This window comes from Chanodichthys erythropterus, chromosome 13, assembly GCF_024489055.1.
Source record: "Chanodichthys erythropterus isolate Z2021 chromosome 13, ASM2448905v1, whole genome shotgun sequence".
Taxonomy (NCBI): domain Eukaryota; kingdom Metazoa; phylum Chordata; class Actinopteri; order Cypriniformes; family Xenocyprididae; genus Chanodichthys; species Chanodichthys erythropterus.
Genome location: NC_090233.1, coordinates 4,347,344 through 4,365,525, shown reverse-complemented (window position 1 = coordinate 4,365,525; position 18,182 = coordinate 4,347,344). Strand labels below are relative to the sequence as shown.

At 37.9% G+C, this 18,182-nt stretch overlaps 1 protein-coding gene across 2 annotated transcripts in view; it reads right to left on the bottom strand.

The window, feature by feature from the left end:
- The window catches only part of LOC137035085 (interleukin-31 receptor subunit alpha), a 46,579-nt gene extending 30,709 nt beyond the window's left edge, over positions 1 to 15,870 (bottom strand). Inside the window, exons 1-10 of one of the 2 annotated variants that reach the window (XM_067408353.1) lie at positions 15,618 to 15,870; positions 15,464 to 15,499; positions 14,914 to 14,970; positions 12,384 to 12,486; positions 12,061 to 12,224; positions 11,682 to 11,830; positions 10,157 to 10,289; positions 9,713 to 9,810; positions 1,735 to 1,945; positions 1,400 to 1,579 (exon numbers count right to left, since the gene is read on the bottom strand). In XM_067408353.1, the coding sequence (XP_067264454.1) occupies positions 1,400 to 1,579; positions 1,735 to 1,945; positions 9,713 to 9,810; positions 10,157 to 10,289; positions 11,682 to 11,830; positions 12,061 to 12,224; positions 12,384 to 12,486; positions 14,914 to 14,970; positions 15,464 to 15,499; positions 15,618 to 15,654 (1,168 nt within the window). In that variant the 5' untranslated portion in view covers positions 15,655 to 15,870. Of the gene's footprint in view, positions 1 to 1,399; positions 1,580 to 1,734; positions 1,946 to 9,712; positions 9,811 to 10,156; positions 10,290 to 11,681; positions 11,831 to 12,060; positions 12,225 to 12,383; positions 12,487 to 14,913; positions 14,971 to 15,459; positions 15,500 to 15,617 lie in introns of both variants that reach the window. The other variant, XM_067408354.1, reaches the window with a different exon arrangement.
- Positions 15,871 to 18,182: the final 2,312 nt, after the last annotated feature.

The window sequence follows — 18,182 nt, the reverse complement described above, 5'->3', positions numbered from 1 at the left end:
AGAGAGGTGGAGGTTTGTTTTAAATGTATTTTTTAATTTATTTAATTTATCTATTCTAATGTAACATATTAATATTAAAATTAATTAATTATATTAATATATTTAAATTAACATTAAGTTATCTCGCGGCCCACCTGGAGGATCACTGAGGCCCCCTAGTGGGCTGCGGACCACAGGTTGAAAACCACTGCTCTATATGAAGCATGGACTTGGTTAGACAAAGGAGCCACAGTGGATTCATCTGGCTGCTGGACCAAAGGGGGAAAGTATGTCGCTCCAGAATTACTGCTGCCATATGTAATGATATTTATTAGCTCAAAAGGGGAAATATAAATAATTGGCACGGACCACATCAAGTGATGTTGATTACAGCAGCTGCAGTGCTGTGTCAGGGAAGGAAAACCTGGACTCATGTGTCACACTGTAAAGTTGTTCCACCACCTACAATGATAGGATAGGACACATGGACAAGTGAGGAGCCCAGGGAAGAACCGAGTGCAACAGGCTTCAGGGGCCAACCTTGCGGGGAAGACTCCCTCATAGGCTTTCCCCATCCACTTGTCCATCCTTACCTCACTGCTCTTTAGGTGTCACAGGAATTAAGAAATAGGGAAAGAAGGAACAACAATAGCAGACTCAGATCGAACAAAAGATACATCCCTAGTGTTTGCAGTCTCTTACAACAAATACTGCTCTGTTGTCTTTTGTTTTCTTTCTTACTCTATGCAGATACCACTTGATGGCTGTCCCGAGACCCATACACACTGACCCCCTCACCTGAATATGAAGCCACAACCTCTAAAAGACAACTAGACCCAACTGTCACAGAAGAAATAAATAAATGTCTAAATTTGTATTTTGTGAGAGTTATTAGAATTCTCAAGGGGGGGACTGTTGGATTACAAATTTATAAAATGTTATATCTAGGCTCCAATGTAATGGTATATAAACTGAAAAAGTTATGTACATTGTGTTTTACATTTTGAGGTAAGAAATCCTGTAGATAATCATGACTGTGTGTCAAAGTCAGCAAGTCTTTTACAAATATAAAAAATTGACTGTAAGAAAGACAAGTTTAGGTCAAAATGATCTTGAATTAATAATTAAAAACACTTTTTAACCTTGAGAAATATATTTGGAAATTTACGAAGATAATGATTAAGAAATATACAGTATCTTGTATTAAAATATTGATTACTTTTTACAAGATATTTATACACTTTTGTTTATACCATAGCACGTTTTAGAGTTTTCAAATCAGTGATTACAACATAAAAACTAAGATTACATTCCTAAGAACTTTTTTCATAATTTTGGACATCCTTAGTGTCCTATTATACAAATATACTGTTATAAAGTTATTTCACCCTATTTATAGGAGAGTAAAAGGGAACAGTACTGCTCTCAGTTATGTCAGTTATTTCTCTGTGCGCCCGCTTCTCATAGAATGGTCGGAAAGCTGGTATCTGTCCTTTGGCCCACCACTCCACAGAATAACACACGCTAGAGACAGAGCTGCTCCAGGAGAGACTGAAACTGTTGTTTCTGGTTATGTTAACACTGAGCATTCCAAATGAATCTAAAAAAAGAAAAGAAAAAAAGGTAAATAATACACAGCATTTTCAGCAGCTTGGCAAATACCCTCATAAAATATTCAAATATACAGCATTTACTCATTGGACATAGAGTAAACTTAACCAGAGTAGCATGCAACAAAATATGAAAGCAATGTACCTCTCCATTCATCCATTTTCTCAATGGCTATGCTGGAAATGGGAGACGATCCAGCACTGTTTAAAGCCTTGACACTGATGCTGTATGCGGAGTGAGACAGGATCAGGTTGAGAGATGTATCTTTAATGTTGAAACTGTTCTGATTAATGGGTTCCCCGGATACTTTCCTTACTGTCACATTGTAGTCAGCCACAGCCTCACTGTTTGCATACTGGAAGAAAAGATGATCACCCTTGACAAAAAATCATTATATGTACAGGATTCCATATGGGAAGTTGTTTTTTTTTTTTTTGGAACCAATCTTAAAGGATCTTGGTAAAACTTTAGAATTTAGTTCCATTATTAATGAGTAACTGCACAGGAACAAATGTGTAAGCATTATCAACATTCTAACATGGGCTTGTATTTTACTTAATATTTTTTAATAATATTTTCAACTCTGAATTAAATATGCATATAATGTAGTTATTTTAATAAATTTTAAATTGTTGTTTTGTAAAAAAATAAATAAATAAAATAAATCAAAACCGACTTCCTAACCAAAATAAAGTCAGATGAAGATGCCAATGCTCATGCCACTGGTGTAGCGTATGCACACGTATCAGGATAATCAAACTTTGGAGTTTTCAGAACGCTTTTAACCTGATGAACTTTGTTTGTTAATCACTAACTCGGCTCCGGACGACTGTGACTTTCGGCAGGTTTGTGGACCTGAGAGAGTAAACAGAAAACGGCAACTTCCTCACTTTGGTGACTTCAAAAGGAGCACACCCCCCCCCAGAGACTGACCAGATCCACATTCCAACACCCCCCACACACAGGGACACACAAAAACACACACACAGAAACCCACAATCATACATTTTGAACTGTATTTGTAAACTACCACTATGCTGAAATATATATTTCATATATTTTAGGGCCTATGCATGTTTCCTAGTGTTTAAATGAGTGTATTTGTGCTAGTGTGCATTTTAACGATATAATTTAGTCTGTAAACCATAACTTCTCTCCTATGCCTTTCTGACCTATCGAGTTTGGTCTCTCCGTAAAGCTTCGGACACGAGCTATTCACTGAGATATGTCACACAGCTGACAAATGCATTTTTCTATGTGTTTAATGATACTGTGAAGAACACACTCCCTTTGGAGATCTGATCTGATAGTCATAAATCATTGGATTAAGTCGTGAGGCCAAACAAAGGGAAAGCTTTCCCGCCAACTTTGCACCCATGTTATTGGCTACCCCACCTCAAGGAGGTGTGTCGGCTTATCTGTCATAAAAGCAAAGACGCACAATTTCCTTGTGTGTTCTCTCCCGATTGTCTCACGAGCATCTCGTGCACGTTTTTCCCGGACATGTCCGGTGACCACGCGCTGCCATCGCGCTCAGCTCTGGGACCGCCATCTTTCAGCGAAACTCACTCTCAAGTCCTCAGTTTAAACTTTCCCGCGGAACGGAGGAAGTCAACGAACTGCACCAGCGCTAACCTGAAATTCGACACACGCAACCAATGCAAGTATACTGCCGTTTCTCAATCTTAGATGATGAAACTGATTTCCGTGCTGGCTTAGGACTGGTTGTGAGTTTGCTACTTGCCTTCTCTCTTTCCTTCTCTACTTCCACTCTTGTACATAGGTGTGTATTTTCTTGTATATATATTTAGATGTTTAACCTCTGTATTTGTAGTTTGCATATATATTAAAACGTTATTCAGGCTCGATTGTTCTGTTTGTTCTTTCAGCTGAAAACCAAGTCACTTTAACGTTTTTCGATCGCTTTATGCTTTGATGTTATAATAGCAAGTTATTTTCATGGCCAGATAATAACTCTGTTTATAATATTCTGTGAGGGACTTAGTTTGCTGGACAAACGAACAGTTTCTCTAAATAATTATTAAACCAGAACTAATCATATATGTAATTGATTATAATTCGTTGTAATTGATTCACAATATATGTTTAATTCCCAGTTGGGTCGATATATGAATCATAATTTATGCATAATCTTATGAATTATAATATTCATATTTCATCCATAAATTGGTTAATAACCGCTACATTTCGTTACACTGGACAATCTCATAAAGAATGTTTTGATGTAGCGGCTCTTGCATTTATGTCAGGAAGAGGACCATTTACATGTAAATGCAATTTAATTTGCACAGTACAAAACTTAAAAATAGATTCCCTTTCGATACTGTTCACTTGCACTGCGTCAGTTCGCTGACGCTATGGGGAAAACTTTTTTCTCTGAATCCTAAAGCCTGATTGGTTCACATCTGTGCAACTGCACAGACAAATGGCATTTCAGACCACCAGAAAAGACAGGGTTGACTGCCTATAAAAGTCATGCAGAAATGCCATATCATCAGAATCTTTCTCCTTCAGCCCAAAAAGATCATCTCCTCGCTGACTACGAAGACAACACAGAAGCCTTTTTACTGCAGCGGACTAACTGAGAAAGTCTCACAGCTGACTCTCCCCTGCAGCTTAACAGCGAAAGCTCAGAAAGAGCAATTTCTGTCTAAAAGAGAAGCGACGCTTGATGCAAAATTTTGTGTCCTGACTGTAGCTCGGACGAGCACCCCGAGTACATCACTTGCGGTGAAGCACCCACACCGTGGCTGCGCTCACTGAGACCACCTGCTCGCACTGAGAACAATAACTGCACTGACAGCTCTGCAGCTGAGAATGACGCTTTTCCCTTGTGACTCTCAGGTGACACTAATAGCATAGCATATTTCAAGAGCATCTTTTCACCAGAGTTTGTTTCAAAATGCCACAGTTTTGCCTCACATTGCTTGCGGACCGCTTTCTCTAAGGCTGCCTCAGCACTACATAAAATAGCAGTGCTTCAAGTTCATCAGGCTAAGCTTCTCCATGACATGGATGAGTCTGGACCTGACCCTACAACCCTACCAAAGCCATCACTGAGATTAAGAATGCTGACAGGTGAAGAGAGCCAGCTACTTCACTGCCTCCAGTCACTTTAAGGTGTCCCAGTTGACTCAACTGCAACCCACGCCAGCCTCAGCACCCATCCCACCCTAGTTGAAAGTGGAGGCCGAAGTCAAGCCATGCCTCCGCTCAGCCAAGACTGGACAAGCAGTCCTGATGCCTCAGGACAGAGGAGGAAGCTGTTAAGTCCTACAGAGGCCGAACTACCCTCAAATTGTGCCTGTCTTCCAGTCCCCTCTTCAGCTCAGACGATCTAGCCGGTTCCGGGCCCGCCCCATCAGTCTGTACATCCAAATCCCTTTTCACTATTATAGTGAACCAAACAAAATTTCTCCTCCTCTTAATGCTATAACAGGCACCGTTCTTCTGTTTCAGCGCAAGGCACAGCCTGTAGTACTTCAACCATTTGCCACTCAACTCCAGGCGTGGGAGCCCATTCCCAGAGTGTCAACCTGGATTTTGGTGATAACAGAACAAGGCTACTAGCTCTAATTTCGCTCACAGACCACCCGGCTTCAGGAGTGTGATTCACACTTCAGTCTCAGCCAACAGCTGAGAAGAGCCAAAGTTGAGTCTCTGCAGGAAAAAGGCTTTGTGGAGAGAGTTCCCACAGAATGCAACAAGTCAGGCTTTTACAGCTGCTATTTCCTTGTCCCCAAGAAGGATGGCGGCTTCATGCCCATCCTCAATCTGAATCGTGCCCTCATGAGACATCTTTTCAGGATGCTAACTATAAAACAAATCCTCGTGCAGAATATGCCCCAGGGATTGGTTTATATCAGTGGATCTGAAAGACGCTTACTTTCATATCCAGATAGCCCCCATATAACAGACTGTTCTTGAGATTCGCATTTGAGGGGGTAACGTACCAATATACAGTCCTTCCATTCGGACTCTCTCTAGCACCGCATACTTTAACGAAGTGTGTAGATCTATGTATGTTTCTCTTTCCGCACTGAGATGGGAATCTGCATACTCAACTACATTGACGATTGACAGCTTATAGCCCAATCTGAATGAGAGCTATGCACCCACAGGTACCTGCTCCTCAGCCATCTGGAGAACTTGGGATTCAGGGTCAACTTTGGCAATATCTCACTGCTCCCCAACCAACAAATTTCGTTCTTGGGGGCAGTTTTCGACTGGAGGTTTGGCTCTCTCAGGAGAGCGCCTTGAGAATCAGAAGCATGGTGGCCTCGTTTGAGGCAGGGTCTCTTCTCCCCTTCAACAGGTTTCAGGAACTGTTGGACCTCATGACGGCAGCTTCTTCAGTCATTCCACTGGGCCTGCTCCACATGCCAACACTGCAGCTATGGTTCAAGGTCCGTGTCCCACCTCGTGCGTGGTGCGCAGGCCAAGGCATTCTCAAGATGACCCATGGCTGCGTCAAGGCTTTGGTCCTTTGGAAATCACACTGCTTTTATCAGAACAGGATAACGCTGGGTTCGATGGTCATGACATATACCTCCAAAATGGGCTGGGACGCCTCATGTTGGAATGGCACATCAACCACCTAGAAATTATCACAGTGATTCTGGCCTTCAAGGAGTTCCAGTAGGAACTCAGGGATAATTATGTCCCAGTCCCCTCAGACAACAGGATGGGGATTGCTTTTATAAACCACCAAGGAGATCTCAGGTCTTGCCCTCTGCACAGACTGGCAAACTGTCTTCTCCTATGGGCACAGATGAACCTCCGCTCAGTGAGAGGGGTTCAGGTGCTGGGCTCCTCAAACATAGGGGCAGACATGCTGTCATGTGGCTGACCGCCCCCAGGGAATGGAGACTCCACCCCCAGGCGGTCAACATGGTCAGACAGATGTGGAGCTCTTCACGATGGAAGTAATATCTCCCGCTTTCAGATATAGTTTTCAAAGGAAATGGACCAGAAGTGGCCTCATCTGCGCCTTAATGCATCTCCTGTAGCCCTGCACCACCTGTAGCCCTGCTCCCACAGGTTATCAGTCGGATCAGGGAAGACGTATGTTCAGTTCTTCTGGTGGCACCACACTTGGCCACCTTGGTTCCCAGAAAATGGTCTAGCTGCTGTCAGCAGCCCCAAGGCCCATACCGAGAGAGACCTTCTCTCCCAGGCGAGAAGGACAATTTGGCACCCCCAACCGAGGTGTATGTGGCAGCCATTGTGGTGAATCATGCCCTGATTGCTGGCCAATCGATTGGAAAACACGACCTGGTTATTAAGTTTCTCAGAGGGGCTAGGAGGATGAATTCTCCCCGCTATTGCTATGCTACTACACTGCACAATGAGTCATTCTAGCCACTCTTCATTCGAAAGATTCTGAAGATATGGCACCTCTGCTTGACTTTTATAGGCAGTCGACCTTGCCTTTTCTGGCAACTTTCCCCATAGTTTTCCCCATAGCGTCAGTGTACTGCCGCAATGCCCGTTCCTGTTATCTCAGGGAACCAGGGTTACATGAGTAACCTCAAACATTTTAGAATATAAACTGCTTAATCAGCCATTTTCAGTAAGATTTACTAAATATGAAGAATTTGTGTCCCTTCTATTGTGAGTTTAACTTTAATCATGCCCAACAGATATCTGTTTTAAAGCAGTGGGTGAGAAATTCACTACTTAATTTGCTTCATAAAAGCCTACTTTGAGATTCTGCTGACAAACATGTTTATAATGCATTATTTTCGACATGTTTATTGCTAGCCCTGCAAAAAATAGACATAGCGCAAGTAATTCATGTGCGATGTATCTGGTTGCCACGACAACCTTGCGCTTGCTGTTGCTCTATGCAATCAGTAAAGCCACTTGAATGGAACAGAGTATGAATTTGTACGTTTACTATAGAAAAAATAAAATGTATTTAAAAGTATGACTGACCAAATCGACTCAAATGTCAAGCTACACCTATTCATTCTAACAACTAATATTAACAAACAAGAAACTCTTGATTAGTTATTTATTTATTTATTCATTTGTTTGCTTTTACAATTTCTAGAACACATTTCTCAAAACTTGGGTTACTTTTTCAAAACTCTTCACACGGCACAACAGCAGTATATGTGAGCTAAACTGTGGGTAATTTATCATTCATCTTTGGCACAAAATGCATTTCAAATGGCATGACGTCATTTCTCACTCAGACACGAACACCACCAAAACTCTTCTCACAGTTCTCTTTAGTACAGTTTTCTTTCAGCTTGGCACAGCAATGCATTTCACATTCAAAAGACACTAAAACTACCAAAACACTTCAACTCCTCCATAACAACAATCACACTTTTTTCCCCACCCAACAATCACACTTTATCCCTAAAGACACTAAAAACACTAACAACAGGTAGCAGGAATAATTTTGTTCTGCAATGTTAATGTAACATATTCTTAAGTGATTTCTGATAAACTGTAGACAGGTGTCATTCTTGTTTTGTAAATAAATTTTTACAAAAACAGAAATAATTAGTGGAGCTTGTATAGCAAGCATCACTATTATTATCTCATGTACTTCTTTTTATTCTTCTTGTTCTTCCGTACATATTATGGCATCTAACTCATCCTGCACTGTTTGTCGCAGACCATGAATGAGGTGTGAAATCATGCTGCTTATTGGGGACAACGCTGCTATGACTTATAAGCAATCAGGCGTATAATGTTCATCCAGTGGGCGAAAAATCACATAGGATGTCAGGAACTTCTGTACAATGTTAATTCTATCTCCACATCAGAATTTCATAGAGACTTGTAGGTGGAGTCATTTACCAAGCAAGCAGCCAATAAGCAGTGACATATAAAATTACATAGCCACGCCCTGACAACCAGTTACAGCACCCAAGCAACCACCACATAGACTTCGATTGAAAAGGGGTGAGGGTTATCTGTGGATCAGAACATCATAGAGACAACTGGGTGACCTCTTTTCACACAGACTGGCAAGTAGTCTTTAAATATCACCCTGGAAACTTTCTAGCCACACCGTAGCAAACATTTAGAGCACCATGGCAACTGTATGGCAGCATGAATAAGCTATGTCTTAGCACCAGAACCTCATACAGACACAGGGATTGGCTTTTTTCATTCAGACACACATCCATTCTATTACTTTTAACCTTGTAACAATCTAGGCACACTCTAGCAACCATTTACAGCACTGTAAATAGCTAGCAACTGTATGGAAGCATGGTTGTAAACCAATCTGTAGGTATCCCAATAGTAACTGCATAGTCACACCATAGCAACCACTTAGAGCAAGCTAGCAACCATCTAGCAACATAAACATACCATATCTCAGCATCAGAACATTGCACAGACTTGGGAGTTAGATTTCTAGCAATCACGCAAAGATCCTAGTAACTGCCTAGTGCAGAATTTTGCAAGCACCTCTCAAATTTTCTTCAGAAAATATACATGTCTAGTTGTGTAATGCTATTGTTTTTGTCAAAGTGTGTTTGTTAGGTGAAAACCTTTGGGTCCAAGCATTTGTAAAAAATAATAGTAATAGCACTGTTTTATGCAGTAGTTCACTACCAGCTAACCAGTAACTACTTTTTCATACCTACCCGAGAACTACTAAGAAACTATAAACACTTTCATAATTAATGTGAAACTAATCAATAACATAGAGGACAGATTAAAATTTTAACCAGTACTTCAATTAATATTTAACCACTTACATAATATAATAGTAGACTTATGATTTGGGTAAGTTGTTAATTATTAGTACATTGTATCAGTTCTGTTATAGAACTATTTACTAACTTTGGATAGTAATTGGCTCTAATTATACAATGGATAGTTGCATGCATTTTCCTTAGTCCCTTTTCTATTGTTAACATTATGTGACAGTGTGTAGTTCTTTGTTTTCCCTGGTATTCATTAAAAGTTTTTTTGATCATCTTCTTGAGTTGATCGTCTTCTTGAGAGCAAAAATATCTTGTCACACATTAGGCAATTTGAAAAAACAAACAAACAAAAAAAGCTGTTTGACCAGCATCTAAAATATACATTGACACCATAGATGACCTTGGGAAATTAAATATCTTAGTACCTCCCACATCACGACCACTTTTCTCTGTCCTGCAGATATTAAATGGTTTAGTATATCGTCTTGAATTTCCCATTTGACTGATGGTGCATCTGTGAGTTCTGGAGAGGAAAGTCATTAAAAATACAGTGGTCAATTAAATATAAAGGATAAAGTATGCAATTTTCTCTGCCACCAGCAGCACAAAACAGAATTGCTTGTTTGAGTGAAGCAGATGGGAACAACACTGGCTCAACTAATGCTGCGAGTTTAGCGTGGCTCTACCTGTTTAATTAAACAATGTAAGATTTGTGTTTGAATGGAAAAAGTGTTTGTAAATTGATCTGTTTCATAACCAAATTACACATTTCACTATTACAAAAAGTATACATTTTCAATAAAATACTGAAATCAGTAAATACACACATTTGTATTTAGCCACTTTGTAAACCCCTGTCATCAACTCACCCTGTGGGACCACGATGACCTCACTGAGAGGACACTGTGCACACTTTGCATTGTGAACACAATGTATTTGCAACTCGTAGGACAGAGAAGTCACATTCCATATAATAAATTCTCTGTTGTTTTTAGACACTTGCTGCAGAGAACAGAAGTACAAAATTAGGAGAAACAAGCATTTACATCTCTAGTGTCAGTTGACAGTAGCAAATTTTACTATAAGCCCTATATAGTGTAAAAGGTTTGAGGGTTTAAAGGTCGGATGGATGTATGGATGGATGGATGATGGATGGATGGATGAATGTGCAATGTACTAGCTGAAGGCCCTTGGGCCTAATGTATAAATGTTTTCTATGCATAAAATTACTATCTATACACACATTTCAACTGAGGTGTGTGACTCCAGTGACCAAGTAATACACATACCGAATGCTATTTTCTAAAAACAGTATACAAAAATGTGGCAGTCTAATCAAGTCATGAATAATGAGAGATTTCATTTAATTCGTCACTCTTAAAACGAAGGCAAAGCACATTACATTGTAAGTTGTAGTCAAATATATTAGGTTGTGGAGGTATTTCATAAATATACAAATGTAGCTCATAGATGGAAATAAATATAAATTCAGATCAGAATTTATCCAGGTGTAATAATCCTTATAACTAAATGAAAGAAAATATAAGATACTCATATTGTATAGTTTGTGCTTACGCATTCTTTTGGGGTTTAAACCCACACAAAGGTTTGTAAAAGTGGCCCCAGATCTTTAACCACAAAGCCACACCACACCCTAGTATACAGTGCTTTCTCAGCTCTACACTGGTCTACACTCTATTACTGTAATCTCCAGGATCAGGGCTTAACCAGTGCTGAGAACAAACACACCCAAGTTATTCATAAGTGTGAGGTCAAAAAAAAAATCACCATTTTACACCATCTGACATAAGGACGGGTCAATTATTTAATGTGTGATAGCTAAGATACAATTGTAATTGATTTGATTTTTTATATATATATATATATATATATATATATATATATATATATATATATATATATATATATATATATATATATATATACAATTATTCATAATGAAAATTTACTTCAAGTAATTTACACAAATGGATGTCACAATAATAAATGTCCCTGAAAATTAATTCCACAATGTGAATATTGTTCCCCCGGGCTATTAAGTTGACAAAATAAGTTGCACATGAGCTTATTTTAAATATGTGGATATGCAGGATAAAATAAAGTGACATAATGATTGTAGAAAGTGCATCCTGAAATACTCTGAAACGGCAGGGTACAATTATCAAACCAATCTCACGAGAAAATGTAAATAGGTGTCGATTTTGTATGAATTCATACAAAAACACACAATTATTAGAAAAAAGTAAGCATGAAGGCCCACCACTAATCCCACCCCTAAACATACCTATCACTGGAGCGTAAACAGATTAGCCACCAATTCACCAAAATGTAAAACAGTAAAATTGCCATAAGATTGTGTTAGTTGTTACTGACCTCTTTCCACATTGTAGCGCTGAATTCTCTATATTTTACAGAGAATTTTTCAATATATGTTCTTTCATCTCCCCAGTCCACTTCAACAGACAAATGGCCTGAGCTTCTTTTAAAAGTTACATTCTGTTTTGAAGGAGGACCGCACCTTGCTGAAATGAAAGAAAACATAAAATATTCTAATGCAGAATCACATACGAACCTGTGGAAATTTCTGTCTGGTAACAGAATTGTCAATCAGTTTTTTACTACTATTAACATTTCTAGTAATTTCCGAGTAACTTTACGCAATCAATCAAATCTACTTAAGATCAGAAGTTAGAAATACTTAAAATCTTAATAAATTAAAAATTATTTATATTAATATTGTTGATTAACATACTCATCTGTGATGAATTTCCACTGAAGTATTTGTAGCTGCACCTGCTCTGATCTTCAGTGTTTGCAATTACGTAAGCTATTAATTTCCCACCTATCGCATCAAAGGTATCGGAAATCCATGCAGTTGCATTCTTCTTATGTACAGTTACACATCTACATTTCCTCCTTCAAAAGAAACAAACAGTGTGGGTTATCAAGTGGAGAAGTTGTACATTAACTTTCACATTTGATATTAGGAAGTATGTAACAATAGCAAGTATGCCTCAGAATGCAAACAGTATAAAGATGAAATCATCTTATTTCTCACTTCTTAAATACACTTACTGTAGTGCATACAGTGTTGATATGTTTCCTTCATTTTTCCATTCACAGATGTACACACCATCAGATTTAGTATGTTTCATGAAGCATGTCAAATCATAGACTCCTAATAAATGAGAAATATTCACTGATATAAACAAAAATGAATGTCACTTTCTACAGATACTTGTGTAACAGATACTCTTAAAAATGAAACAAAGAAGTGCTTAACTTTTGGAAAATATTGTTCATCCAACAGTAGTTTTATTTTCTATTCATTTTCTAGATTTGCATTTCCCCCCCAAAAAATAAAACAAAACAAACACTGTAACTCAACAGAGGATAATTATATTGACAACAAATGTTGGTTTGTAGTTACTTATACAGGTGCTGGTCATATAATTAGAATATCATCAATTTCACCATTTATTTCACTAATTCCATTCAAAAAGTGAAACTTGTATATTATATTAATTCATTACACACAGACTGATATATTTCAAATGTTTATTGATTTATGTTTATTCAGTATCTCAGAAAATTAGAATATTGCACAAGGAGGGCAAGACACAAAAGGTCATTGCAAAAGAGGCTGGCTGTTCACAGAGCTCTGTGTCCAAGCACATTAATAGAGAGGCGAAGGGAAGGAAAATATGTGGTAGAAAAAAAGTGTACAAGCAATAGGGATAACCGCACCCTAGAGAGGATTGTGAAACAAAACCCATTAAAATATGTGGGGAGATTCACAAAGAGTAGACTGCAGCTGGAGTCAGTGCTTCAAGAACCACTACGCACAGGCGTATGCAAGACATGGGTTTCAGCTGTCACATTCCTTGTGTCAAGCCACTCTTGAACAACAGACAGCATCAGAAGCATCTCGCCTGGGCTAAAGACAAAAAGGACTGGACTGCTGCTGAGTGGTCCAAAGTTATGTTCTCTGATAAAAAAAAGTAAATTTTGCATTTTCTTTGGAAATCAGGGTCCTAGAGTCTGGAGGAAGAGAGGAGAGGCACACAATCCATGTTGCTTGAGGTCCAGTGTAAAGTTTCCACAGTCAGTGATGGTTTGGGGTGCCATGTCATCTGCTGGTGTTGGTCCACTGTGTTTTCTGAGGTCCAAGGTCAACGCAGCCATATACAAGGAAGTTTTAGAGCACTTTATGCTTCCTGCTGCTTACCAACTTTATGGAGATGCAGATTTCATTTTCCAACAGGATTTGGCACCTGCACACAGTGCCAAAGCTACCAGTACCTGGTTTAAGGACCATGGTATTCCTGTTCTTAATTGGCCAGCAAACTCGCCTGACCTTAACCCCATAGAAAATCTATGGGGTATTGTGAAGAGGAAGATCTTAATGCCAGACCCAACAATGCAGAAGAGCTGAAGGCCACTATCAGAGCAACCTGGGCTCTCATAACACCTGAGCAGTGCCACAGACTGATCGACTCCATGCCACGCCGCATTGCTGCAGTAATTCAGGCAAAAGGAGCCCCAACTAAGTATTGAGTGCTGTACATGCTCATACTTTTCATGTTCATACTTTTCATTTGGCCAAGATTTCTAAAAATCCTTTCTTTGTATTGGTCTTGAGTAATATTCTAATTTTCTGAGATACTGAATTTGGGATTTTCCTTAGTTGTCAGTTATAATCATCAAAATTAAAAGAAATAAACATTTGAAATATATCCATCTTTGTGTAATGAATGAATATAATATACAAGTTTCACTTTTTTAATGGAATTATGAAAATAAATCAACTTTTTGATGATATTCTAATGACCAGCACCTGTGTTTTCCATTGATTAAAATCAAAATATTTGTTTGAACTTTTTTTTTTTTAACTATTAACAGGTCTGAATGTTGAGCTGAATGTTGAGCTATAAAGGTAGTTAAGGTTAAGGACTAGTTTCATTTTATGTTATAAAGGCTATTTGCATTTCTACTTTAGGCCTATTAAATGCCCAGTAGATATTTTATTTCCTCTATTAAATACTTGTTAGGCACTTTATTTTCACCAAGCTAATATGCAATGGAAAAGGGGAGAAGAATGGAATCAGAAAAAGGCAAATTCGAACTTCTGTCGCATCAAAAACTATATCCACCATCCTTATACTCTCCACAAAACAGTCAAATTTGTCATTTGGGTTTATTTTGTAATTTCATCTGGCTCAATCAGACAATGGTGTGTGGAGTTAGCGTAAATAGCAAGACAGGCTATTTGCCCTTAGTGTAAACAGACACTCTACAAAAGAAAACAGTGATCCTTCAATTGTGGAAACTTAAACTATGACTCATCCAAAGAACAGTTGAATAAGTTTTATTGAAACACTGGCCTTTAAAATGTTTGCTTTGCCATGTTTCCAAACTCACAACATTTTCTCCAACAATTTAGCAGGGATATAAAACCAAACGACGAGTCATTGTATACTTATTAGAAATAAAGTAACATTTATGTTATACCAAGAACAAGTATTCTAGTTTACTCCAATATACTGAAGGCCTACTGAATAACAAGACATAGCTTACATCATTTGTGGAAATGGTCATTTCTTACCTTCTGTGTTGTTACATTTATCTTTCAATAAGTTTACGTTTTGGCAGTCACAGGATCCTGTTAAGTTTAAATGAAAAGCTGTTATTTATCTTCTGGACAATGACTATAAATGAGAATATTTGAAATTCCACAGATTTTTTTTTTTTAATGTTGCACACTCCACATGTTTGTGTAATCCAGAATGATTTTAAATGTTTTAAAGATCATATTTTAAAGATCATATTGGGCTTAAATGGAAACAAGACAATATATATATATATATATATATATATATATATATATATATATATATATATATATATATATATATATAATGATCTTATGTATAAAGTTCACATGTTGTTGATTACTGACACTGCAGAATCTATACGTCAAAACGTTTCGCTGTTTTATTTCTAAAAACAGAATGTGTAGTTTTTTTTGTTGTTATTGTTGTTGTTGTTTCTTTTTTACAGGTTTAAGCAGAAAAAAAAAAGCAATGTGTGGGATCAATGTGGTCTCGAACTCAAACCCAGTATAAACACACAGCAATAATGTCCAACTTACTGACCTGTTGACGCTTCGGTTGTACAGAGATATATGAAACCTGAAATATTAATAAACCTACTGAAATAACATCACTTTAGCAATGATATCAATTAAATTATATACTACGACATATTTTCGTATAAATACTTGCTTGAAAATATAGCTAAAGCACATACCTAGAGTGAAGTAAAATGTAGCTGAGCACTTGCGCATTGTCGGAGCCGCTTGACAGTCTGCTCATCGTACTCACGCATAACTCACGGAAGAGTGAGGGGTATTCCCATCACTCATGAAACTGCAGCGCAACAGGTCCTCTTGAACTCTCATAGGCTGTTTCAGAAGTTAGAACCTAGTGAACTGCCTACCTAGACAGCATATCTTGACAACGTTTAGACGCGCGAGGAATTTTGGTCATTATAGGCGCCAACCCAATGCTGGCACCCGGCAGAACCTCAGCTGATTCACCACAAAGTTCATCCGCTTATGTGGTCGTGCTAATGTGCTCTTTTAAGTACGTCACAGAACCAGAATAAATGTCATCAATAAATAAATAAATATATATATATATATATATATATATATATATATATATATATATATATATATATATATATATATATATATATATAATGTATACACACACAATGAAAGTCACTGAGAAATTCTACAAAAAAAGTCTGAAATATTCTTGACATATATAGCTTTTACAGAAAAACAGTTTCACTTCTGCAAACTCAGAATAGAAGTAACATTTTGAACTTTAGATGCATGTAACTTGACACTTGAAATCACTTTCCCTTTAATTTTCTCACTAAACTGTGGATTTGTCAACCCTAAAACATATTTTACAGCATTTTTATAACAAAATGTTGACTGGTATCACTTGAAACAAAAGGTACAGAATTGTACAGACTGATTTTTCAGTATGGGAAGACCTGATGAGGGTTGTGACACATTTGCTTTTAAGTCTGTGTGTGTGTGTGTGTGTGTGTGTGTGTGTGTGTGTGTGTGTGTGTGTGTGTGTGTGTGTGTGTGTGTGTGTGTGTGTCTGTGTGTGTCTGTGTGTGTGTGTTCTGACATATATTACATTGTGTGGCCCCACAATGTAATAAAAACCTGAGATCACCTACGTTGTGGGGTCCAGCCAGCGGTCCCCACGAGGGAAATGGATTAATAAACATACTAAAAGATGTTTTTTTGAAAATGTAAAAATGCAGAATGTTTCCTGTGATGGTTAGGTTTAGGGATAGGGGTAGGGTAGGGGGATAGGAAGTACGGTTTGTACAGTATAAAAACCATTAAGCCTATGGAGAGACCCCACTAAGATAGGTGCGCCTGTTTGTGTGTGTGTGTGTGTTTGTGTGTGTGTGTGTGTGTGTGTGCGTTCGTGCGTGCATACGTGTGGTTCAGGTATACCATACGTTAAGGGGACAAGATGTCCCCACAAATATGGTATTATCCAAAATCCTTGTCCTTGAAAATTTAAAAATGCAGAAAGTTTTCTGTGATGGGTAGCTTTATGGTTAGGGGATAGATAGATTGTTCAATATGCCTATGGAATGTCCCCATGAAACATGAAACCATCACTACAGATCTGGGCCAAATATATACCTATTAACGTCATTATTTCAGAACTTCTTTTTATAGTTCCTTCATTTATAGTTCCCTTTTTTTTTTTTACAGTACCCACCAAATAACCACTAAGTAGAGACTATTAAATAGTTAAATGGGACATACTTCTGTTAAATAGTTAAATGGGACATATTTATATATATAATCTCTGTGAAAAAGTTCAGTTGTTGTTTACTATGTTCACCATTGTGAACAAGCAGCATAACAAGTGTGTGGTGGGAGCAAAATGTGTGGTGGGAACTTGTATTTTTAAGGGAACAAGCACTTTTCTTAGATTACTCTAAGGCCCTTGAACCTTTTGAGAAATGAGTGAACGGTTTCACATGACAGATCTAAGACGAACTGTGAAGTAAGTTCACTTCTTTGCTTCTGTAGAGCTTTCAAGGAAACATTTTCAGTTTGATGTTAGAAATCCTAATGTTGACTAAAGATCTTATGCCTTTCTATATTTAAAAGGCAATGTTTCTATAAAAAAAAAAAAAACTGCATATGTGAAGTGAATATAGACCTATTGCAAGCTTATTAATATCAGTTAATATCATTAATAATCAAATTAAAATCAGAAGAACATATTCTTACAAAAACAAATCCAGTCTATAAAACAGCACAAAATCAGGATGAACAAACAGTTCTTTCTAAATAATGCATTTGGCAGTTATACAGTTACTAGATACTGTACTAGAGAACATGTGGTGTGGGAACTGTGAGATGTTAAATATCTCTCTTTCTCCAACATGCATACACACACACACACACACACATACAGGAAGAGACATGTTCACACTTCAGAGACTTCAACGTTGGGAGGCCCGGCGTAGGAAACACATTGCAGTGTAACACTTAATGCTTGTGACTTCTTAACAGTATCTACACATTTCAGTTACTAACACCAAAAAGACATCCAGGCAAAACTTGATGTCCATGACATCTACACTGTTTCACAATTTCTGTTAGATACATTATGCAGAAGTTGGGGACTTCTAACTGCCTGCAATGTTGTTTATATATAGAAGTTACCTATTACAGGAGTCAAGAGAGTTTTTACCCAACTTGTTGCTAAGAGCTCATGGAACATGTGACAGCACGAACAACGCCAACCACACGATGAT